Here is a 25714-nt window from a genome sequence, read left to right on the forward strand (position 1 = left end):
TGCTTTTTAGTCCGAACAGGTACGGCTAATTCCAATTCCACACTACAGTGCCTATGGTAATGTGGTGGGCCAGAACAACAAGGCAGCAATCATCACTGAGACTAAGTGAACATTGATTGGGCACAACATCTGCTTTTTTTGATGAGCGTTTTGCTTGAGGGTTCAGAGTCGCCCATGGGAGACGAGTAGAAGAAGAAGAAGAAGAAGAGTAGAAGAAACCTCGAGCTTGCTCACCTGAAATGTTCGGAGCCATTCTTGGAGACCCGTAGGTGGCTGAATTGAGGTGATACGCCGTCTCTGTTGCCCCTGACCGTTGGCTGTTCTAATGTGACCAAATGTGGTGGGTGTGGCCGGACACGGGACGATTCCTGTCGGGCTGCAATTTACAGGAAAAAAAAAAAAAACATCTTAAAAAATCAATATGATAAGAGGCCTTTACAGGAAGATAGCCAACTGTGGTCATTAAAGGGAAAATGTGAAAGCACTGCTTGAAACATCAGGCAAAAACGGAAACATTACAAAAACATTACCGGCATACTGAGGATATAATATTAATGGGAACAATAATATGCTCATTATGAGGCTTTTATTCAGACAAGGGTCCATTTTGCTGTAACTTTTATAACTTTGATAGCGACAACAGATATAACACAACAGATGACCCGTAGATGCTGTAGTTTAATATTTAAAGCTTCACTATCAACTACATCTTTGCTTATTACTGATTTGACTTAGCAAGAAGAACTGAAAGCAACTGTATTCTGCTAGCAAACTACAATAAAAAATATACTTTTTTTACTTTAATTCCTCAGTGTCCTTCATTAACATCCATTTATTCTAATTATGAACAGACAATGACCAAATAAACTGATGTGATGTTATAATCAAGCTTAATATTCCATTTAAAAACAGCCATTTATTGCCCTCAGCTATAACAGAAACAGTTTGATAATCCAAACATAGTTGTAGCCTAAAAATGGAACAAAAAATACAAAAAACAATAACATATAAACTTTAAACTACACCATTGTTACTTCAGTACACTAATTATTTTATAGTTTGAAAAAATGATGTAACAAAAAGGACAAATTTGACAAAATTCACATGATATACAGTGAAAACACACACACATACACACACAAAAGTCAGTAAATATATGCTTGAAAGCACTCCATAGGTATAATTCTAACTCAGAGACTTCAAAGTATGTGCAGGCCAGACTCCCCTGTTGTAAGAACCAGGGTGTGAAAAGCATTGCAGGACTTCAAAGGGCATCCATGTATCCTTGTAATGTAAGGGCAGCAGGAGAAACCATCCAGTAGGCAATTTCAGTACTTCAGGATTCTGCTTGCTGACAGCAAAATGGGAAGCTGGGGGTCTATTTCATTATTGATTCATTTTTAATGGGAGAGGAAGCTGAGACGGGGACCGATACATGGCAACATTTATAGTTAAGTGTCTGTGTTCAGTCTGAATTTTAATGTGGCTACATGTGAACACGTGCATTAAATATTCAGGGTTAGAGAAACATGTGGGATTGCTGGCTGGATGCTGGAGATACAATGTAATGTGAAGCATCATTCTCTTTGAAGTCACATGATACAGCATCTTTCATACTTATTTATTTTAATGGTATTTTCATTTAATATGTGTGTTGCACTCAAATAAGGAGATATGGCTCTTTAAAATATGACTTCTATTAAAGATACTAAGGGGTGAAACAAAATCAGGATACTGCAGTTCAAGGAAATTTGGGAGTAGGTGTGCTACTCTTGAGCAACTAAGAGGTCTTATGGGTGAAATGTAGTTTCATTTACCTGGGATACTCTGTGCCTTTGCAGGGCTTTTTGCCTGAAGGGAAAGATCGGACCTCAGGGCCATGGTCCAACTTTCTCTTCATCTGAGAAAGAGAGAAAAGAGCAAAACATTAGAGACCTTCACAACAAAAACACTAAATGAGAGTGAATCCAGTCAACGCTGTACATTATAAAATCCAAATAATTTCATCTGAAGTACATTCACCACCCAGTTAGACGTACTGAAAAAATAATATTTAAAATTTGCATAATTCACAAAATATATTCCACAACAACTATGGCTATCAACTGTGGATTTAACACTGTGCTCTTTTCATGTTTTTCACCCCTTTCCTTCAGATAAACTTTTTGAAAAACGGTGAACAAGTCCCTTTACTTTTTAGTGAGAAGCCATCTTTTGAAAACCATGTTCAAAGAAAGAACAGAGGTCATGGACTTCTTTAAAAAAAAAAAAAAAAAAAAAAAAAAAAAAAAAAAGAGGTGGGAGCAGAAAATTGCTTTTGCACGTTACAGACTGTTAACATTATGTCTGAAATCCAGCATATTAAAATACAGACGCCACAGTCTTGCAACAGATTTATGCAGATGGGAAATTAAACTTTAATGCACAGGCTGGAGATTCAATTTATTAACATTTTCCATAACAAAGCAGAAAGGTATGACCTATCTGTAGACGACGACGCAGCTCATCATTATGGGATGAAGTTGGATGTAAAGCAAGAATAATGTGCTTTATTTTCATTGTTCCATGTTGGAGTCACATGAGCAACCAGATACCCCATAATATATCCATTGGGGGGGAGGGGGGGGGGGTGACGATGCATTCACACCCTCCTAACCTCCGAGAGCACAGCGCACAAGATAACCATCAAGTACAAAAACTTGTTCAGGGAGGGCACGGAGTACATTCTTTGACATTGAAGATTGATTCATACTCATACTTGAGAAAGAAAAACAGAGCGAGTCAGTTCTTTTATCATTCTCTCTCACCTGCGTGTGCACACAACATCCAATCCCCGCTTACACCTACTCTACTGCGCAAACAAAGGAGTCTGTGTGAAGGCCCGGGCAAGCCAATTTTTCCTCATCCCATGCCTGCCGCTCTCTCTGGCAAGGCTTCTTCTTGCCACACATGCAAGTGATCACAATCTCATCGCTAGTCCCTCATGAATAAACAAGCTAACAGAATACCTGCATATTGATTTGAACTGTCTGGCCAAAATAAGATATATACACTGTGACAATCTGGCCTTGTTCCTTGATTAATTAAATATGCTTCATGTTTAAGTGAAAACTCAGCTACATTTGATCACGACCCTTCAGTTTCAGCTTCAAGTAAAGCCACTGAGACGGCGTCAGACGAGAGAGAGAGAAAAGATCTCAAATCTCTTTCTGATCTTCACTTTTAAACCACCAGCGGTCCCAACAAGAACACATTTTAACAAAGGAAATGTCCTTGTGCACATGAATAATTTATTGTTGCGCTGTAAAATGTACCATGTTTTTCAGATGAGGTTCCTCTATAGTGCTTGTGGCACAGCAATCCACTTTTTGCACTTTCATTTAGAGTCAAAGGCGTTTGGCAACAGTTTGTCTACAGTCCAGCCTGTTGTGTTGCACAACAGACACAACCTGTACTGGAAAATGTGAAGCAGAACTCCTTTCAGTCTTGCTGCTACTGCAGACACTGATAAAGGCTTGTAGAAAACCAAAACCAAACTTAAATTTAACTTTTTTTCTCCCTCATTTAAGGCAAACAATCCTCTATTGATGCATTTATGTTATTGTAGTGTTATATGCTACAAAAGAGAAGAGCTCTGTATATTTGACTCCATACTGTCTGGCTGTACAGTGGCATGATTACATGTCTCTCCTCAAGATTTGTGTGTTTTTTTTTTTTTTATCACTATAATTTGGTGAGTGTGTGTTTGTCTTCTCAGTATTTTCAGCCTTAGGGGCACTTTTGGGTGTTGAGAACAGCGTATAATATATCAAAGCAGTGATGAACCGAGGAAAAGAATGTAGAAAAACTGTTTCCTTTCTAACCTCAGAAATGCTGAATTATATGCAGGATATCAGCTTTTGCAGTGATGTGTTAGGTATCCATACAGTGCCTCAGTCTATAATGTGGACAGCAGAATCAATGCACAACACTAAAGCCGAAGTTGTAAGAAGCATGAGTACATGACTAGCACATAAACATGTGCTTCAGGTCAGGTGCCCCCCTCTGGACATTAGACTGTGATCTGACCAGTGAGTTATGATCTTTTCCTGACATGTGAAGCCTGAGTGGTACTTCAGGCCTTGCAGAGAGGCTCTAAAGCCATGAAAACCTTGAGTAAAATTATAATGGAAACCTAAGAGTAGAGAACAGGCACTGGGATTTAGAGGAAATTAATTCAAGTCCAAAATGTTTTCAAAAGCTAGGCAAGTAACGTAGCTTGTTTTCCACTTGTCCACGTTTAACAAATCTTGAAGGCTTGTTTGATTGCTAAGGAATTGAAAGAGGGGGGAGGTGGAGGTTATAAGATATTCCTGCTTGTTAAGATCCGGCTCTTAAACCCAACTGCCTTGTTCTTAAAGCGGTGATCTCACTGCAATGGCAGTTCAGTAGCCAAGGAGAGCCTGGGTGTGTGTATGCATGCATTGGGTGTGTGTGTGTGTGTCTCAGAGTGTGAGAGAGAAAAGGGGGAGTGCTGGCTTTGAGTGTGTGTGTGTGTATGTGTGTGTGTGTGCCTCTGTGTGTACATGCAAGAAAACCTCAAACTAAATGCGAGCGTGGAAGAAAAAGAAAAAAAAAAACAAAAAAAAACACACAGCGTGTAACCAGCCTCTTCTTGTGTTTCAGCCTGGGAAAAAAGGTAACCAGACAACGCAGTGTTTGTAAATCACCACTAATCAGTCCACCCCTCCTTCCTCCGGCTTCCCCTTCCCCTATCTGGCCAAAAGCGCGACAGATGGATACAGAGACTTAATGATATTTTAAAGACAGCAATCACTCTTGCATAATGTGTTGATTCATTTCAAACGGCGACTACATCCTGCAGCATCAGTCGCTCGAAAAATCCTTCTCGTTTTTCAAACAGTGTTTCAAGCAGACGTCAAACAGTTTCATCATGTCAATCAGCGTCGCTAGAAGACGCAGAAAAACACTCGCATCCAAAAACTGGACGTTTCTTTGGGGAAAGAATTACCAACATCATCAAGTTTTCAAGGGTTGATACCACAAACTGTAATGAGACCAGAAGAAAACCATTTGAATTTGTCGATAAATCACTCAGTGCTTTGATTTCTGTGGCATTAAAATATTCAAGCTTTAAGGGCAAACTTCAAAATCTGCACATGTTACAGAATGAGCACACTGAGTGACCATTCAAATCTATTGATTAAGTATGACATTTTCACTTAATGATTAACACTAATTCAGTAAAAGCGTAAACACTACTCAGTCAGAACCACACAAAAAAATCACCAGGAGGGATTTTTCCCAGTCATCCCTTTGATTAACAAATTTGTAACAGACTCTCCTTTCATATTTTTGTTTGTACTCTGCATTCCCAACTAAGAAAAGCATCATTTTATGGCTTCCATCCAGCATAATACACCCAACATCCTTGAGGATATTTCTACCTCACGCAGTCTGACACAGTGACCCATTATCTGTGGTTGGGGAGCCTGAGGCGAGTGCACAATGTCAGGGAATGGGCTACTCCAACAGGCAACAGCAGACGGATCACATGCATGCATCTCGAGCAGTCACTTTGGTCAGTGCGAGATAACCACTGCTGCATAATGTAGAATCACAATAACCCTGCAAACCGGGGAGGATTTCAGGGGAAACCGGCTGTTTTTGTTGTTTATTTTCCCCTGGAACATATAATTCTTTACAACAGTGAAAGCCTGCATGTATTAAAGCATAAACAGAGGTGATAAAGAGGTGATATCTATTATCTATATATAGTATATATGTTACAGCTGAAGCGTCTAATAGGTTATGTGAAAAAGGAAGGACCACAGTTGATGTACAGGTGCAGGGAGCATAAAGCCAACGCTGAGGCAAAATGGGCTCTTATGCCATCCAGAAACGGTTCATTCAGTAGTGTTTAAAGCAGGAATAAGACATATTTTCATCCGGCATTGCAGAATTAAAAAGTGCCAATGCCATCACCCCCCATTTACACATTCAGTGATTAGCTCTGAAACCACGGCGTTGGCGTTATTTACACACAGCTTAAGTTACTACGAACGGAGAGGATGCCAAATCGTTGATATTACACCATATAAACGCAGCGCTAACATATCATAACATAACATTTAAATATTTAAAAAAAAAAGGCCCAGACAATTAAAAAGCGGCGTCTCTGGAGGTCTGCTACACTGCTGTTCATCCTCCGCAGTGGCCGCACAATCTGCCTGCGAGAGGCGCGTCAAAAGATAATGAAGGCGACAGAGCGGAGTCAAACATTAAATAATGAGAAGAAGACGGGAGGAGATGGGTTGCTTTGGAGGTGACACTGCAGCAGAAAATAAAATATCCTACTCACTTTGTAGAAAATCATCTTTAAAGTGCCGTAGAACCCCATCCTTGTAATCCGGTGTGTTTTCTCCCTTTCTTTTTTTTTTGGTGTGTGTATGTATGTGTGTGTGTTTTCTCTCCTCCTCAGTGACAATCGGTGAAGTCCAAATCTGTGTGCGCGGCGGGGAGATGGCTCTGACAGTGAGAGGGCAGCGTACTCTCAGGTAAATCCGACGCCGTCTCTGATGTGAACATGCTCGGGCACGTCACCGGACTGGCGCGCATGCAGTAGATTCCCCCGGTAAAGGCATTAAAAACACAGAGAGAGGAGAGGAGAGGAGAGAGAGAGGAGAGGAGAGGAGGGGGGACAAAGCTCAGCCGTGTCACACCGATTTAAAAAAAAAAAAAAAAAAAGAAAAGGGGCTCGGTCGGTGGGTGAACAATGCGATGCGACGATCCCGGAGGCTTGTGGTGCTGCCGCCGAACAGCCTCAACCGAGCACAGGGGAGTGAACAGATGAGAGGAGAAAGAGGGTGACACTCGGTAGGAAAGGGGGAGGAGTGGAGATTGGGGAAGAGAGCGTCAGAGCGAGCAGAGCAGTGCCCCCTCCCCCCCCTCTCTCTCTCTCTCTCTCTCTCTCTCTCTCTCCCTCTCTCTCCCTCTCTCTCCCTCTCTCTCTCTCTCTCTCTTCTTCCTCTTCACAGGCAGGCTGCACGACGGCGGCTCCTCCAAAACAGGATCAGATTACAGCCTCCCCGGTGGAGATGGGAGGAATGGTGCAGTCCAACATTCAACACATTCAGCGCATCCTCGGCGAGCAGGGGTACCGGGGGGAACATATGCGTAGCAGAGGAGGGAGCACACAGAGACCGGGTGGGGTATGCACTTGTCTTTTGCCATTAAAAAAGGTGGATGGACCCCCCTCACACACACACACACACACACACACACCCACTTGTTGCAGCAGCAGCAGCAAAACACCTCCTCCGTCCACCCAGCCCAGGAACATTCAGTAAATGCTTTGCATCAACTAGATAATATTAAAGTAACTGAGTATATTTACTCCTCCATAGTCCTTCATTTATTTTTAAGTACTTGTACTTTCCATTTTATGCTATTTTATACTTTTACTGTACTACATTATGGAGGGAAATGTATTTTTTTTAAACACTTTTTTTTAACTTCATTTATTTCACAGCTGTAGTTAATTAAGATTTTACATTGAAAATACTGTATCATTTAATCAGATTTTTATCAGAGTTTTAAATATTATGGTCACAACTAACAATTTAAAGTAACCTGATGATTAATCAATTAATCGTTTTGCCTATAAAATGTCAGAAAATAGTGAAAACGTCTATCACGATTCCCCTAAAACCTAAAAGTATTTCTTGTACTATCATGTAAGACAAAGAAAAACAGCAAATCCTCACATATGAGAAGCTGAAACCAGTGATTGTTTGGTATTTTTGCTCATCGAGTGACTCAAACAATCAACTGACTAATTGAATGATGCATTGTTATTGATCAGACTACCCTGATGTATTTAAAAGCAGTTAAAATCAGCTCAATCACAACATTACAATGCTGCTTACATGTTAATGAACGCCTATCAGATATCATTACATAACACTGACAGGGCCAGTCTGCAAAAAGAGCACTTTTGATACTTCAAATGCATTTTATTGCTAATATTTCTATAGTGTAGTAAAAACATTTGAATGCATGACTTTTACCTGTAATGTGGTATTTTTATTGCACGGTATTTCTACTTTTACTGACAACAAGTGAACGATGTGAAACCGTGCTCCAGCGCCGCATACGTACATTGAACAAACTGCATCGGAAAAAAAAATCATTCATCAGGCGACGGTGTGAATGGATCCACATCTGACGCACCTGCTCATTTGCACATAAAATGAACAGGCCAATATTTGCATTTCACTATGGCAGGTAATGGCTGATTGCACCTGCCCACATGCACTGCTGATGGCTTCACAACTTTCATTACAACTAGAAGAGATTCACAACCTCAAGGTGGCAGCTTTATTTATTTATTTATTTATTTTTAAAATACAGCAACATGAACATTTAGTGCAGGTGAATGTGATGTGTCACGACTCCAACTGCGTTTTCAAGGGGACATAAAAGATAAATACACTAGAGGCTTCTTGCTTTTCTAATTTGGACACACTGAGAGCGGAGTACAATAAACAGCGTCTCTGGTCAACTGTGTTAATGTCACTGTGCTGCAGGAGAACCAACTGAAACACATTTCATTGTTAGACTGACCGGTTGCCTTTTTTTTGTTTTTTATAAATGGTGACATTTGTGTGAAGTGTAAATTAAACACTGAGCATGTGTTTGTTGGCTTCTGCACATTTTTTTCCCCCCGACTTGTGATACCAGTCTGGATCGTGCCGTAGTTTCAAAAAGATCTTCAACATTTGCTACCCTTGACCTCACAAGACATCGACATTAGATCATCTAAACGAGAGGGGGACACAGGGGTCATGGGAAGGGCTCTATTCTCAGGTGATGGAGCGTTGAGATGTGGCAGCCTTTCAGACATTTCTGACCTACAAGTGTAATAACTGAGTAACCGGGCAGAGGGTGAAATTTTTAGGGCTTGTGGAACTGAGAGGAAAAACATTTGAGAGAGAGAGAGAGAGAAGGAGAGAGAGAGAGGGAGTAGAGAGTTCTGGTCAAATCTGCCACAGTTTGAAATAAAATTGTTGACTTTTGGACTAGAAATTAAAGGAACTGATGTGATACGACACCTGCTTTCTGCAAAACCCTGTAGCTATTCGCATGACAGTTTACATATGTAAATAAAATATAATCACATAGGATACAAGATATTACAAATAAAGTCTGGATGAATTTAGAAAAAGACGTCAATCAGTGGAAGCCTGCCATGTTTTTGTATTTCATCTGAGAGGATTGGGAAGGTGTTGAGGGCTAATCTGGGCATTTTAGTCACACTTTCTCAGCAAAGTAAGACAAACGGAGGTCTGGGTGCATCAGACAGAATGGTTCTTGAGCTTTTGTCTGTGTGTGTTTAAGGTGGCCCTCATGAGAAAGGCCCTCTCTCGTTCCTCTCTGCCGGCCCAACCTTTACACAGCACGCTGGAATGCTTGGCATGCAGGAGGGGTTGCACTGTGGCCTTTGAATAGGCCACGGCCTCCTTTGTCGCTCTCCTTCTGCCAGTTGGTAAAGCATTAACAGGCCCCCCCACCCCCCCCTTCGCCCAGCCTCGATACTGACCTCCTGCTAATCAAAACCAAAATCTCGGCCCGGTCAGACGTAAAGCTCCACAAAACAGGCGTATCTCAAAACAAACTCATTTCTGTTTTCCTATTATCAACAACAACAACGAAGAAAAAAAAACCCTTTCAGGTAATAGCGCTCCATCAGATATCGGCTCCTTTTGCTGCAATATTCCAACAGCAGAGGATGTATAAAAATACACTCATTACATCGCAGTGCAGCGGATAGCTTGTGGGGAAATGCAAATGCCGTCTCATTTGACTGTGCACAAATAATAGACAACATCAGTGCCAAGGTTTCAGCGTACTGACTCAGATACTGTCAAGCCTGCAGATAAGTTGAGCATCCTTGGATATGTGAAGATAAAAGAAAGCAGTTTATGAATGGATGGGGATACAAATATTGATACGTTTCTGTACCTGTTCATTGATTATTTTATACATTACAAACAAAATGTTGCCTTCATATTGGTTATTTTATCTTAGCGCAACAACAGTTACTTTGTCTTCTTTCCTATGCAGTTAGCTGCTGCTACAGGCGGCTAGTTCCTGTGTTTACTTTCGTTCAGATTAACAAACAAACTTCTAAGGCGACTCATGTAGAAATCAGATTTATTTCTAAAGCAGTAGGAGGCTGACGGAGGTTGCCCCGATAACCGTTGGTAATGCGAGGCCTTGTTCGCCCGAATTTTGATCTGAATCTCTGGAATCTCAATAACGGAGCTGCAGAGAGCTAAATTAGCAGGAGTCACAACTGCCATATTTATGTGAAATACATCAAACTGGAACTTTCCTTTAAGAGAGGCAATTTTCACTTTTTCTGACAGCTTTTAGACCAAACAATCAATTAAGCGAGAAAATGATAAGCAGATTAACAAAAAACCGAAAATAATCATTAGTTGCAGGCCTAAACTGATTATCCAAACTGCCAAATGCATTTCTGTCAACCAACTAATGGAATAATCCTTTCAGCACTAAAAGAGGTAAGCGAATTATAGGTTTAACACCTGTCTGGTAAGATTGGAGGGATGTGAAAGGCCTGCTATCCCAAATCAGCAGCTGTTGGTGGGAAACGGCGAAACTACAGGAGAATGCAAATGTTTAATGTGAGGTGGTGAACTTGAAGGAGGCAAATACTTCCTGGGCAGTGATGCATCACTAAACGGGGCCATGTCATTGTGCGATTGTCCTCTCTGAGGAAAAAAAATGAGGACTAGGGGGTCTCCACTCCTCTCAATAGATTTTTTTTTCCTGAAACGGTGAAGTGTGAGCCCCATTCCAGGCTGGACAGATGCAATGCGTGTGGGGGAGGTTTGATGAATAAGGAAACCATGGATCATGGCATTCTGCAAAAGGATAATAATAGCATCATCTGCATGGAATTGAATTAACATATCCTACAGCCACCCACGCGACTACAACATTCAAGTTTGAAGGGGTCAGGTCAAATAAGAAATTAAAGCAAGAGCCACTGGTATCCCCCCCTTGTGACATCAATGGAGTCCATAGAAAATAAATGGAGAACAGAGGTCAATATTTGCAATTATTGGCAATCATTTAGAAATTGGGAGTTTCCAGCAGATGCAGCATTTAACAATGTATACAAGTAGAGAGGCGCAGACAAAATAATTAATCAACAATGGTCTGAACGCTGAAAATGAAAACAAATGTACAAAAGCTTTCAACGGTGACGAAAGAACGGTGAAATTCAAAGACAGACCGTATCCAGTGTTGTTGCCTCACACGCTCATCAAACATCAAAAGCAAATGGGGTTGTGTCATAAAATACTGGGAAAAAAAATTATTATTTTTTATTTAAAACAGAATCTAAATGGGAATTTTTCCCAGTTGAAGAGAGGCGAAGGTCAAATTGTAGCGTGATTAGATTCTGTTCTTTTCTTGTGAGAGGACAATAAGTTCTACTCCACAAAAAGACATTTAAAGATTTGATTTGATTTATGCAACCACAGCCCATGAAAAATACAAACAGTCTATTTATTTTCTGTGGTTTGAAGCAAAATACTGAAAAAATATGTCACTTATTAAAAAGTACAACTCCACAGTCTCTCAGTGGGACAGGAAGCTATGGGCTTCTTAATGGCCTCCCAACAGAATTACAGTAACCACAATATATTCCTTTCTACCACATCTACTGTAGTCTATGTATACACTCACAATGTCAATCAAACACAGGAACTGGTGCTGAATTTAAATGTACAGTTCAACTCCGACATGGAAGCTACAGAACAGGTTGGACTACAGAGATGAACCTCTACATCTCCAGCAGAAGTGGGATGTCAGGAACTCTGTTCTGTCTCTTGTCATCAACCATAATTATTTGGAACAACAGCCTCCCTGTCTCCTTAATTAATAACATCTACTGCTACAACTGACCATTGATCGCGAACCTCAATAAAAGACCAAGAAGTTGATTTCCTGATGAGAAATAAGTTCGTCTGGTTTGAGTGTTGAGAGAAGATGATATTGACATTAAAGCCAAATATCTGCTTCACTCTCAACATCTGCTGTACAACAAATGTATAAATTAATGTTCTTCAAACAGGGCTGACAACTGGCCGAGCCAAATTCAGAGCTTTACAACTCTGGAAAAGAGCTGCAGCATCTGGAAGAGTATGGTTTCTGACAAAAAAGGTGTCAAGGTCTAAATATTTTGCTTTTGGAGTCCCCTGATTTAAACTTGAAAAATCCCCCTTTGTATCATGGTTTGAACTGTTGGATGTGCAGGGGGAGCAGGATGTTTGGAAGAGGACCATCAACTAAGGAGGAACTTAGGTTAGCAAACTCATTACCTTCTTTTAAATCAATCCTCAAAACTTACTTTTACAGAAAGGTTTTTCTACAGTAAATCTGTTCCTCATCTATTTTATCTGTTCTTTTTATACTCACTGTTTTATCAGGTGTGTGCTTTTATTTATGTTATTATTTTTTATCATGACTGTGTATTTTATCTTATTCTGTTAAGCACTTCGTAACTATGTTTTGAAAAGTTATTATCAACAAATAGGGTCAAAAGTACAGCTGCATCTTTCCTATCAACGTTCACTTCCACAAGACAATGGTTTCAAGTTGTGATGGCACATATTAATTTCAATTTTCATAAATTATATACAATCAATCTCATCAGAGAAAATCAAATCATAGAGATGAGGATAGAGTTGGACACCGCATCACTAGTTTTTCCTCAAAGATGTTCAATTTGTTGCAGCAGAAGTAATTAAGTCCAAGTAATCAATGAATGAATGTGTGTCTTATCGCATTTTAAAGACTTGAATTATGCTGTCAATCGTTATGTTGTCCAACCACGAACATCAATCCCAAACCCAAAGGCCATCAGCAAAGCGTCCAAAGCATACAGCTCTCTGCCAGTATCTTCAAACAGAGATGTGTAACCCTCTCTCAGCCTCCTTCAAACTGATCCTCACTACATTTGACCTACGGTATAGCTGCAAAGTTGGGCAGAAAGTTTGGATGGCTCCGAGTGACTTCTCTGAACTGCATCACCCCCCTCATTTGAGGAAAATATTATTTAAATATCCCAAAATCACAAGTTTGTCACAGAAGACTTTACAATCTCTACAATATACAGTTTGATACCTTCTATCTTTAGATCGTTGTTATGGACGAAGAAAAACTTAAACCAGGAAAAAATGGGGAAGTGACAACACTCAAACAATCAGGGCTGTACAAATATATACAGTGAAGATAGTAGAAGCAGTGGTAGAGCTGCAATTTTATATAAATAGAATGTAAAGTATAATATTAAGTCTAATATAAAGTAAACATGATTAAGTGTAAGTGTTTAAGAGTTTCCAGCAAAGGCCTCAAGCTACATTTGAAGTTCTGAAATGAGCAAAAGTCAACATTTAGTCAGAACTGTGAGTTTTTAAGCGGCTTTTTGAAGAGGAAGAGTAATGAAACATGGATCTTCTTTAAGTCAAATAACTACTCTAAAAATCCTTATACACTATAGAGTAAGTACCTCAGAGGGAGGTCACGTAAATATACCTTCTCAAGGATAATTGCGCAGGTAAAATTTCACCATAGAGGTATTTACATTTTCCTCCATTTCTAATCCTTTTCCCCAATGATAAGCCTATCTGGTTTTGCATTTGGATGCAGTCTGAGCTGTCATATCTCATTCAGAAATGAAAGAGGGTTATGGAAATGTGTGTGATGAGCCAGGTGAAACTTGGCCGGGGCTGGCATCAACATTTACACAGGAACGAATAAACCTCTTTAATCATCCAGAATTACCACTCTGCATCCCCGATGAAGCAGAGCGAGCCAAATTGTGCCTGCTGGGTGTTGCCTGTCATCTGTAGATCCCTAAATATGCTTGAGAAGGTGTGGGAAACCATGTGGGGACATTCTGACAGTGTCGTGTGCCTTGACCTCATCTCGCTACAGAAACTCGCTCATCACGCTGGCTTTGGTATTTTGTTTCTCTCTCATGATGCTGATCTCATACTACCCTTTATTTATCGAACAACAACGCGGTAATTTGCATGTTTGCTGTTCCAAATACAGGCTTTCAAAAGAAAATACGCCTGAGTAACCTCTGAACTCAGGTGTTACTTTAATCTAAGCAGATCTGAGATCAGAGAGCGCTATTTCACACAGTCTGTTATGAGCAGTGAAACGAGCAAAATATACTAATCATTTACGCCTTTTCTAGGCATTAACCTCAGTTTTTATCCATCAAGATGCAGAAATACAGACGGCAGCAGTTTGAACTGCATATTTTCTGTATAATTAACAGTGGTTTGTACTGTAAGCTAAGTACTTCTGATAAGGGTTCAACCAATTATGAAACCTTGCCGATGTGTTTATTCATAAATGTTAAGCTTCCCAGATGTGCGCAAGTACACTGGAAAAACAAAGCATCTAAGCTTCTGTTATGATGGAAAAGGAGCTGTGCGTTTAAAAATAGGTCAAAGTTAGATGCCACTGGCACTACTACTAATACTAATATGCGTTCTCATTGAGGCTGCTGCTAGAAACCGAGGAAGCAGATGCCATTGCCTTCACAACGTTCCTCAAAAAGTTTCCTTGAAAAATCAGCCAGTTCTTTCTGTGTGAAAGAGACCCTAAACTTCATTATAGGACAGACTGTCTTCCTCAACATAACAAACAGGTGAGGAACAAAGGAACAAAGCGTGCAGGGTCTTACAACCTTCACTGCCTGGTAAGATAAATGGTGGGATACTTTTAAACAACCCGTAGATTGGCAAAGTTCAAGAAATAGGAAGACAGGAAGGAAGAACTATCAGGGAAGGCTGTGAAAGCAATTTTGTCAGGAGGATGAAGCACTGAAGCCTCTCTCTTTTCTGATGATTAAACCAAGGTGAATCCTACTGACAGGTGGGTCTGACTGATGAGGTAATCTGGAAAGAACTCGGGTGGAGCATGTTGCAAAGTTTTCCCAAATTGAAAGTTGGAAATGCTGCTTTTATTTAGTCAGACTTATTCTTTACAGCCATGTTAAGTAGAGAAGTGGCACAAATGGACAGTGACTGAAAAAAACAAAAAAAACAAACATTTGATAAGGGTGAAATACGTGACTGCCATGTTGATTCACAATCCAATTTCCAGAAAGTGAAGGGCACATTTGATCTTGTTTAGATGTGTCCACTGGCCATGCTGTGAAAGCAAAGGCTCTTGTCTAAAGTGTCTGTTTGGGATTATTGTTATCTCGGATGGACCACCAGCAGAGTCGGTGATAGCAACCTTTTTAGTGCCTGACTTGACTGCTATCAACTGCCATGTCTGATGGCACAAAGAGAGACTCGCATAACGGCTTTATTTCCAAAGAGATCAAAAAAGGCGGCACATGAAAGTCTATATATTTATTCGTGAGTGGATGTTTGTTGGTGTAGATGAATGATGCGACTGTGGAGTGGACATGATCAGGTTTTATTGAAGTATATGTTAACTATATTAAATGTCAATAGGCCAACACATACTGTAGGCTATTGTCAAGAAGAGAATATACTTTAAATGCTGGTTGACCAGGTCAAAGTGGATATGTAAATGTGTTGGAAATAATTATTCCATGATCTCAGAATAATGTACTGCAGGCGATCATTGAGTGGGTTTGACAGTAAATATTTCTACATGTTCCTCTTCAATCTCCTATTATCTATGAAAATCCAAGTGGTGAATGCATCTATACTGAACAGTTATTTACTTAAGGATATATTAGTTGTATTAGCTTGCTATAGTTACTGGGGCTGCCACTTGGGCTGGGTACTGATTCCCAGTTTCAATTCCAATATGGTAGAAAAAAAAGAAGGTCAAATGTTAAGATAACAAAAATATCTTTATTCTTTTAAGCGTTTACTTTGACTTTTATCATGTCATTATAAAAAGTAAATTCAAAGTCTTTTTAACTGAACACTCTGCTTTAGTTTTCACTACTTTCTGTCTTCACATTTGAGAAGCTGGAATCAGAAATTTGACTATTTTTTCTTTAAAAATGACTCAAAATGATTTATCAATTATCAAAATAGCTGGCAATTAATTTAATAGTTGGCGACTAATCGATTAACCGACTAATCGTTGCAGCTCTAACAGTTACCATTGAATTCTGTCAGTGGTGTACAGAGAATCAAAACAGGCGATGAAATGCATCTTGCAACTCTCCATATTAACAAATACAGACACTCAAAAGCTTAACTAAACAAAAACAGCCTTTGGGAAACTGCACATTGCTTGTTCATAAGTAATACAATGATTTGGTTCATGAGGTATACTGTGCCATGGGATCATATTTAACATGTTTAATCTGCCATACAGCTACGACGGAGGATCAAGTAGCCTGTTTGGCAGAGACAAAGCCAGTTAATAAAAGAAGGAATCTTGGTTGGAATTTTTTTATACATGATGAGGAAAAGAGTGGATCTGGATTGTTGTGACAAACACCCAGTCGGTGCTACAACACATTAAAAGGCATATTATTGAACACAGTCAGACAATTTTTTAGTGTACGCTTAGATGGATGAGAGGGATGTAGAGAGAGATGTGTCTGCCAAGATTTAAACTGCTAAAGGATGACACGGGTCAAGAGTGATAAATGTTTCATTTCAGGAAGGGCAGAGGAGGCGTGAACCCTGGATGGCTGGCAAGCATGTTTGTTTCACCACACACAGACTGCACTGATAATACTGCAGCAGATGTAGATAGAAGAATGTATGTATTTATTGATGAGTGAATGTGCAGGATAGAGAAACTACCGTTAGTGCTGTACTCTTCAGCATCACATTCTTTTATTGTTTTCTAATTATTTTCTTGAGTAATTGTTTTACTGTAAAATGTCAGAAAAATGCTCCTTTAATGTCTTAGAGCTGATGGTGATGTCTTCAAATGTCTTGACTGTCCAAAATCCATAGATATTCAGTTTTCTATCATGTATGACGCAAAAAAAGTTCGAAATCATCAAATTTGAGAATCTGCAACAAGCTAATTTTTGATTAATTAATGACTAAAACAATTATTCAATTATTAAAATAGTTGCCAATTAATTTTCTGCAGATCAACTAATCGCTTAATCTAGCTCTACTCTATAATGGAGACAATTCAACCATAAATAAGACTAACACAAGGAAAATCTACCAAAGCTATGAGGTGAAGAGTCTTCAAAATATGATGTTTATTCCAAAAGCTTCAGCTAAAAAGGACAGAAGTGTTAAAGTATGATGGATGTACGAACTAGGTCTGCAGCAATAATTGGTAAGGCTGATGTTATAGGTGGTTGCCATATGTCCACTGAATCCTGAGGTGGAAATCTGGCTGTGAGGGTAAGCAGCATGGGGCCTCTGAGGAGTTACATCCCATGCTGGGTTAACATGGAGACAGACGGAGGACAGAGGAAGAAACCAGCTGCTGCCAAAAGAAAAATCTTGAATGACTCCACATTTCATTTTCATTTCGTCTAAAGTCAGACCTTATGTTACAGATATACCTGCCACAAGAACTTGGCTGACTGAGGTGCTAATATGTTAGCATGTTAGACGTCATTTTTTTTGTTCAAATAAACTGTTTAAGGCCAATGTTCAGCAGGGTTTTAGTCAGCATTTTAAAGTTGCTTTATACACTGGATGCAGTGGTTTCTCTCTTATGGTTTGATTCAGGCTTTGCTGCAGTCTTTTCCTTCTCCCTGCCTCCGACTCATACAGCGTCTGACACATACTCCTAGAGTACGCCTACACACTGAAACTACACAGAAGGCACCATTCTACTTCCTATCTAGCAGAGAACGGATAGGGGGGACAAGAGTATATGGGGGTCATTTGGAAAAGTACCTCTAGTAGCTGGGGGTTTGTGTTTGTTTATTGATTTGTTGTTGCTCATGTGTAGTGCTTTATGGCATGCATAATAGATACAAGAATTCCCCGAGAGCCCCGCAACACGAAAATACAACAATGCGTAATCATACACCAGGCAGTACAGTGCAAGTCTTGGGCACGGGTTGATATTGATAGTGTATACGAGAAAGTGGTTCAATGACGTTCTACCTATAGTAACTAATTCACTGCTTGAATTGAATATTTTGTTCAGTGATTTTCTTGGTTAAAAAAAAAAAAGCACTGGGCTCTCAAAATGTGTAGGTGTGCAGTGGTTACAACACTGTGTGTATTTTACTGTTTTGAATGCTTAATTAATTTTGTTTAGCACAGTATTTTTTGTGTTTCATGTTAAACAACGCTTTCTGTAAGCTGCAAGTTTCTCTAAACTAACCTAAATCACACAGAAGATCTGCTTTTAATTTTCTATGACCATGTCAGTTTTTTAAATAAATCTTTTTTTTTTAAAATAGTTTGGGCCTTTTCATTCATACAAACCAAAACAGTAAAATGTTCAGGGATGTTTTTTTTTTAAATTTTAATTAACACTGGAGTTTGATTGACTCTTTTGATGTTCTGGCTACTTTGTGTCGCTCTTTTTGAGTTAAATGGACTAAAAGGATTTAGCTGCCATTTTCCATTGGTTATTTGTTCACCATAGATTGCCTGAAATAACAAAGAGCAATCATTCTATCGGTATTTTCAATCAGTCTGATGTCAAGGCCATTATATTCACTGAAAAAAATATCTGTCAATTCAACATGGAGGTCAGGCTATAACATGCTATAATATGCAAATGTTCACCTTGTGGCAGGAAGTGTATTGTTCGTTCAAGCTGCCAATTGTCCCCTTTCATTCTCCGAAACCTGTCATTCATCTTGATGAGCTGTCAACGTTGAAACGACATCTAGCCTGAGGGTGAGCTAACCGGCATCTGTAGAGCTACTGGAGGCATCGAAGCAGCAGATGGCATGAGGAAAGTAAACATGCCTTCCTATTTAAATGGCGCAGGCACTCCTGGGGCCGACCAGTAAACACTCCGAGTTTCAAAGTTTAAAATACCGGCTTTTAAATTTAGCTCTGCGCATCTAAATTGTTAAAACTCAACACAATACCTAAATAAATCATGAGAGTGACAGAGCAACAGCTGTCTGTAGTATCGCTTGTAATACTGTAAACATTAAAAATGTCAATATTCAAAAAGCCTATCAAATATCTTCAAGCTGCTTATTTGGCTGGATAGCTGCCACTTCTTTTTTTTGTGTAGTTGCCATGTGACAACTTCTGTTTCTTGCCATTCCCCAACTTTTCCCAACAAAGAACCCACGCAGCCAATTGGCCAGTGAATGAACTGAGCACAAGAGCGGAAAATGGAAGTGAGGTTGGAACAACTTCCCAAAAATAGACTTCCCTCAGCACACACTGTCATAGTCTCACACCACAGCACCATGGAAGGCTGTAATGTTTTCCTCTTAGAAAACCACACTGTCTTCGATAGGGGATCTTGGCCTGAATTTCAAAAATAGTGGAACACAACTTGGGGGTCAACGCTGCTCAGAGAGGAAAGTAGAGTGAACTGAAAGCAGCACAGCTAGCAGAGTGGGTTATCCAAACCTCATCTCCACCTACGCAGGACACACATTTAAGTGGGTGCTGACATAAATTCAAGTTAATTCATTCAGAATAGATGAAATGTTTATTTTATGAGATTTAAAATTGATAAAGTTTCTGCATTTTAAGGTTGAAGTAACCTTTCATGAAGCTTCAGTTCAACTCCAGCAGAGGTTGTTTAAGGCCACATCCACACTAATACATTTTCGTTTTAAAACGCATAACTTTTGCTACATTTACGCCTAGTGTCCACACTACTCCGGCGACTTTTGAAAATGCTGCTGACCCGTTTTAATTTGAAAAGTCTGGGATTGCGCTTTGGTCTGGACGGATGGAAACGGAGACAAAACGATGACGCAGACACCCGTGTTCACGTCCTGATTAGGTCTTATCAGTCACGACATGTCCTTCCCTGATTCGTCACTAACAGTTCCACCTCGTCGTCAATCTAAACAGAGAAATCTCTAATCTTACTTTTCGCCATTGCTCATTCCTCTTCGGTGTTTTCCGCAACTAAGCAACCAATGGCAGAGTGGAGAGCTTCCTGTTTACACTGGCACACGCATGTCCAGTGTATGTGAATGGTCATGTGATATGTGTTTTCAGGTATGTATGGATGGAGATTATTTCTGAAACAGTGCTAGAAGACTTGTGTGGATCCAGTCTAAGTCAAAGGATTACAGTCACTTTCTATTTCCTCTGCAATGTTTGAAGACCTTTAAGTCAAATCCAACCTGAAATTCAAATTTTCAAATGTCAGACAAACCAAGATGATGTTGCTGATTAAAATTGAGTTTCCTGACAAGATTTGATGTTTTGCATCTTATTTCATTATAGCGGTCCGTCAGGGTTTTCTATATGGTTGTTGTATTTAGTTTCAAAATGAATAAGAAGGTTTATTACAGACTAAACATTATGGTTGATGAGCCAATGCACTAGAAAGTGGAGGTCATAGCTTCTTGTGTTCTCACACAACGTGACACTTTTACTCAACGTCACTGTACGAGGGAAGTGCTCAGGGTCAATGGAGATTCTCTGTTCAAAGGTAAAAGGACACACACGGACTCAGATTCTGTTGGCTTTAACAGTTTTCTTTTTGCATCTATTTCATCTCATCTTCATTGTTAAAATGCTTTTCCTGCAACTTTGTACTTTCCTGGCTTCCATATAAAGGTTTTCCACTTATTGTAATAAAGCCTCTGTTTGGTTTAAAAGGCTGGCAATATTCTATATTTTTCTTACTGTCAAAAAATCCCATGAGAAGACCAAAGCAACAATGTGTGAGTCCATCTCTCATTACTTTCTGACTCCCCCTGCTTGTCTGTCACAACCGCACAAAGCAGCCGTTACTCTTTAAAAACAGAAAATGTATATACCTTTGCTTTTAAAAAGGCTAAGTCATTTCCTAAAGTAGCTGTAAACTGATACTCAAACTGAAGAAATTGTGCATTTTGTGGGAAACTATTTTAAGCTGCAGCACGCTAGTCAGTATTTGTGTCACCAGGACGAGGACTCAGAATAAACTACGGTGCCTTCGTGCATCTTTATGATGGAATGTGTACCAGTGCAATATTGTGGCTAATTGATGTGTTTTTATGACAAAAATATGATACTGATAGGATACTGTATGTTTTGTTCTTTTCATGGGGTTTGTTAACAATAAGAAAAATATAGAATATCACAAGACTTGCATATGATGTAGCTAAAAATATTGCATTTTTTCACCCAATTTAACCTGCAGTCGGACTCTGACTTCCCCTTAGCACACTGTCTACTGATGAATATTCCTGACAAGCCAAAAAGCTATCATTAGCAAAAGCTTCAGGGGGGCGGGGTTCACCACAGCAATTCAGCCATGAGACCCTATAGATGACCTTTAAATTTCACAATAGGCAGCCCACAATAGCTGCCATGTGCCTAGTGGTTTAATCTCCACGGCCCATCTGCTGTGGCTGCTGCCTGTGAGTTGAATCTGGGAGAGGAGAGGGAGTACCCAGTTTCCCTCTGAAGCTCATGGGTGTCTATCTCACTACATCCTGTGAGACAGCTGTATGTTAATGTGCACAAGAGGCCGGGGACAGCAGCAGTCACTGGGATTGCCAGGCAGACACAGAACAAGGAACCCCTTCTCAGTGGGTAGCCAAAGGCATGAACTTGGCAGATTAGACATTCAGGAAACAAATAAGGCTCCATCACAGACGGCCACCGCAAATCAACAAAAACAACGAAACACACAAGCCTGTAGAAAGAGGCCAGGAAAAAAGAACTGCTTAAGCTGTTTAAGTGATGAGACTGAAGAACTGCCTGGTTTTCCTCCTCTTGGAAATGAAATACATGCTGTAAATAGAGTAGACTGCATCAAGTACAGCTATCTTATAAGAACTTCTATCCTCAAGAGTCCTTACATAGTAAAAGAAAACACAGAATTAAGCCTATCAGAATTTTTATCTGTAAAATCAAGAGGACTTACACTTTACCCTACGTGCATGACAAGTGCTGGTTTTATTTTTGTCCTGCAAACAAATCAAGAAATAGCAGGATGGCGGCCGGTGACAGCTGATGTCAGATATCTCTGGTGGGACCAGCACAGTAAAAGCTTGATGCTTGGGGGAAAAAAAATAATCAAATCAATAATTCAAGGCCAGGCAAGTTGCAGATCTGATCCTGACGTGACGATGACGAAGGACAGGCAGGGGCGTGGGCAGCAGTAGAGGACCCCGCTACTAGTCCTCCCCCCCACCCCTCCACCCCCCCCCCCCCCACCCAATCTGTAAACTGTTGCCTGGCAACAGGATTCGCTCTCACTGGCCTCCAGGCTGCAGTGTGCTGCCTCTGGCCTCATCCAGGGATAAGGCTCTTGTTTGCTATTAGAGTCAACCAATTCTGGCAATGGATACAGGGGCCTGTCATTCAGTAATGAATTCTGCAGAGGTTTCTAATGAAGGCTTCAATTTTTTTTTTTTTTTTTTTTACCAGAAAGCCAATTTTATCTCAATATGTAGCAGAAAATCATAAAGCAGGGCTCGATATGTAACAGTAATTTCTTGCTGTGTGTATTATCACAATTTGTCACTCACCTCATTCAGCCAACAATACCGTGAACATCAGGCAAAAGTCCCAACAGGCTGGAAACAATCATCTTTAAAATAAAAAAATAAAAAAGAGCCAAACCTCTAGAGTTTCTCTTTTTCCCTCCTGTATTGGCCATGCCATCTGCCTCTGATTCACTCAGTGACGATGTTGCTTAATTGTTATGCAGGGGAGACGTGCTTACAACAAATGGATTGTTACCAAGCCTTTAGCCAGTCTCTGAAATAGCTATATCATCTGTGTTTTTGTAGTGTGCTGACAGTAATAAAGAGTGCATCATTAAGAAGAATGCTTTCCCAAATAGTAAAATGACTCACAAAATATATTCACTGGAAGATAGAACATAGCAGACAGAAGGGAGAAAGATGGTGTGGTCGGGATAAGGAGGGGAGACTTCCTCTTCATTGAGGCTGAGAGGGAAAGTTGACATGTCAGAGATTCCTCTTTTGAAGAAGGAGCTGTGCTGGACAGACTGCCGTTCCTACTGACACTTCAAGTTATACTGTGGAGGGGTTTTGTCAATGTTTTGTTGAATTGTCACCTGTTCTAGCTTCATTAGAAAACAAGTGCTGAGCTTCTCAGAAATGCAAATGTGGATACACCTGGCATTAAATAAAACAAATCAACTAAGCCCAGAGTTATTTTTGTGTCAGAAATGACTCTCAGCTAATATTTCCCTTCACTGGTTACTAATTAGACTCAGCACAAAAAGGATATGGACTCTTTTTCTTTATAACAAGAAGTCGGAGTTTTCCTCAAAGTGCGAACAATTCCGAAGCATCTTTGAAGGCGAGTTCGAGGTCTATGATAGACATACATAGAAACCTCAATTTCAGTAACAACCTACTTAGACATCAGCAATCTCAGTTTCCATTTTCATGTAGCAAACTGCTGCTCACTGAAGTCCAATGGTCTCTTAAATTGCTTTTTCATATCCTACCAGGCAATTACAGTTACATACACTTTGTCTCCTGTGGGTGAAATCACTTTCTGATTCAATGAGTGTGATGCGAACTCAGAGGTCTCTGCACTCTGAGAAGAACAGAGAACGAGTGACGTGTTCTCAATTTTCAGCTCACAGTACAAACAGCAGCTACAGATATTCAAGGACTGATTATGTTCCAAGCATCAGACCACGTAGCGAAAGCAGAAAAATATGCTCCTTGCAGGCCTTGTCACTTTCACAATAAGCAACGACACTTAAATCTTCTGGAGCAAAGAGGTTAAGACGCCAACCAGGAACCGCAACATCACCAGTTTGAATCCACCCAAGGACCTTTGTTGCATCCCTCTCTCCCTCATTTCCTGTCAATTCTCCATTATCATTATCTCATTATCTAATAAAGGCATAAAATGCCAAAAAAATAAGCAGAAAGGAAAGAGAAAATGACATTTTCCTGCTTTCATTATGTTGTCTGAATATTTGGGCTTTAAATTAGTTTATGTGTGTTTGTTTTTGTCTGTTTTTTGTTTTTTAAACTATGGCTACAAACAGTTGCCACAGGGTAATGGTACCCCCATGTGACAGAGACGGTTTGTACAACGTGAATGTCCGACCCTCTCAGACATCAAAAGTCTTTATTCCCGAACAGCCACTTTTGGAGACTGAGAGAAAAACAGTCCGTCACACAGAGGGTTGTCACGGGATAATCATTTAAAATGGGGATAACAGCACACATTTTCAGACAGTCTCTCCTGGAAGGCATTCTTAGTGTAAAAAAGTGATTTCTTTGTCACCGCTGCGTAGCTGGCCAATCGCGGTGTGAAGTGACTGATTGTCGGTTTTGGAAAGTTACAGAAATTGTCACATGTAGCAACGCAGGCTCCTGATTCCAACACTGGAGAGGTGTGACGGGAGGACAAGCTGTTCTGACGAAGTATACTGGGACCTCAACACTCTGGTTACTCCGGATATAATATACCGCTTATCTTTTTAGTTAGTTTTTAGGATATATTTACATTGAACATAGTGTCATTAATAAGCATTACTTGACTGTTTTCCAGGATTTCACTTCACTTAAATGTGTAGATCATGTTTGTTTTGAAAAATATACAATATGTGCAGATTTGGAGCAGAAAGTACTCAACAAATACAACAGGGTTTTTCAATAATATAATGAAAGTAATCACATTTGTCCCACTATCCAAAAGGTATAGTATAAAAACACACACTGTTAAATTCAATCTCTTGCATGCCTAACTTTGAAAAACTGTTTTACGACATAGTTTCCTGTTTTACAGTTTGTTAGGGGTCCATAAATGATCTAAAATGCCATAAAGGTCTGTCAGCTCTAGGGGCAGTAAAAATCTTTTTCGAGTGTTAAATCATGAATTTGTATACTGGGAAAAGGTGTTAAGAGAACTCACGTTAAACCAAGTGATGCGACACCAACCATCTGTGACCTAATAGTACATAAAGCCTGAGGACAACTGAGGTGCTTGATTAAGAATATTACACACAGCAAATATAATTCAACAATGTTAAAATAATGAGTTTATATTAAATAATAATTTCATCAATAGAACCCAAAGAGAGTGAATTTTCATATCCCTCTATGGGTATAAAAAGAGGTCAATTCTAAGCTTGCACATTCTGCTCTTCCCGGTAGCGGTGAGAAGAGAAAACCGGGTAGCAGGCGCTGACTTGGCAGGTGCAACCTACAGCTGTCTAGGGGGTATGGAGCAGCAGCACAACCTGGCCACGACGCTCTCTGGCGGCCCCGTGGGGTCCCAATCTCCCACGCTCATCACAAATTAAAAGAGGCCAGTCAGACCAAATCAACACTTCCTCTTATCCACTGTAGCATGCTGATGTTGTAAGGAGGTGTAAGGGAGGCCCTGAGTAGATCAGGGGAGATGAAGCATGAAGCGCACATGTGGGTACTGCGAGCCTGAAGCGACTCTACTACGTCCGGGGTAACTCCATTTCCGCTGACTTTGTTAAGTCTAATGCGTAGGCTGTGCATGAGAACTTCTTAAAAGGATTTTATGGTGTTGATTTCGTGGTTAAAGAAGTCAAAGCTGATATTTGACATCACTCCGGTGTT

The 25714-nt window shown here is 40.0% G+C and overlaps 1 protein-coding gene across 3 annotated transcripts in view; it reads right to left on the reverse strand.

The window, feature by feature from the left end:
- The window catches only part of fbxw7 (F-box and WD repeat domain containing 7), a 126426-nt gene that overhangs the window by 21196 nt on the left and 79516 nt on the right, over positions 1-25714 (reverse strand). For 2 of the 3 annotated variants that reach the window (XM_067584989.1, XM_067584990.1), the window contains 2 exons: positions 1818-1900; positions 235-376 (listed from right to left, as the gene is read on the reverse strand). In XM_067584989.1, the coding sequence (XP_067441090.1) occupies positions 235-376; positions 1818-1900 (225 nt within the window). Of the gene's footprint in view, positions 1-234; positions 377-1817; positions 1901-6361; positions 6921-25714 lie in introns of those variants that run through there. The other variant, XM_067584991.1, reaches the window with a different exon arrangement.

The sequence above is a fragment of the Thunnus thynnus genome, chromosome 3 (assembly GCF_963924715.1).
Source record: "Thunnus thynnus chromosome 3, fThuThy2.1, whole genome shotgun sequence".
Taxonomy (NCBI): domain Eukaryota; kingdom Metazoa; phylum Chordata; class Actinopteri; order Scombriformes; family Scombridae; genus Thunnus; species Thunnus thynnus.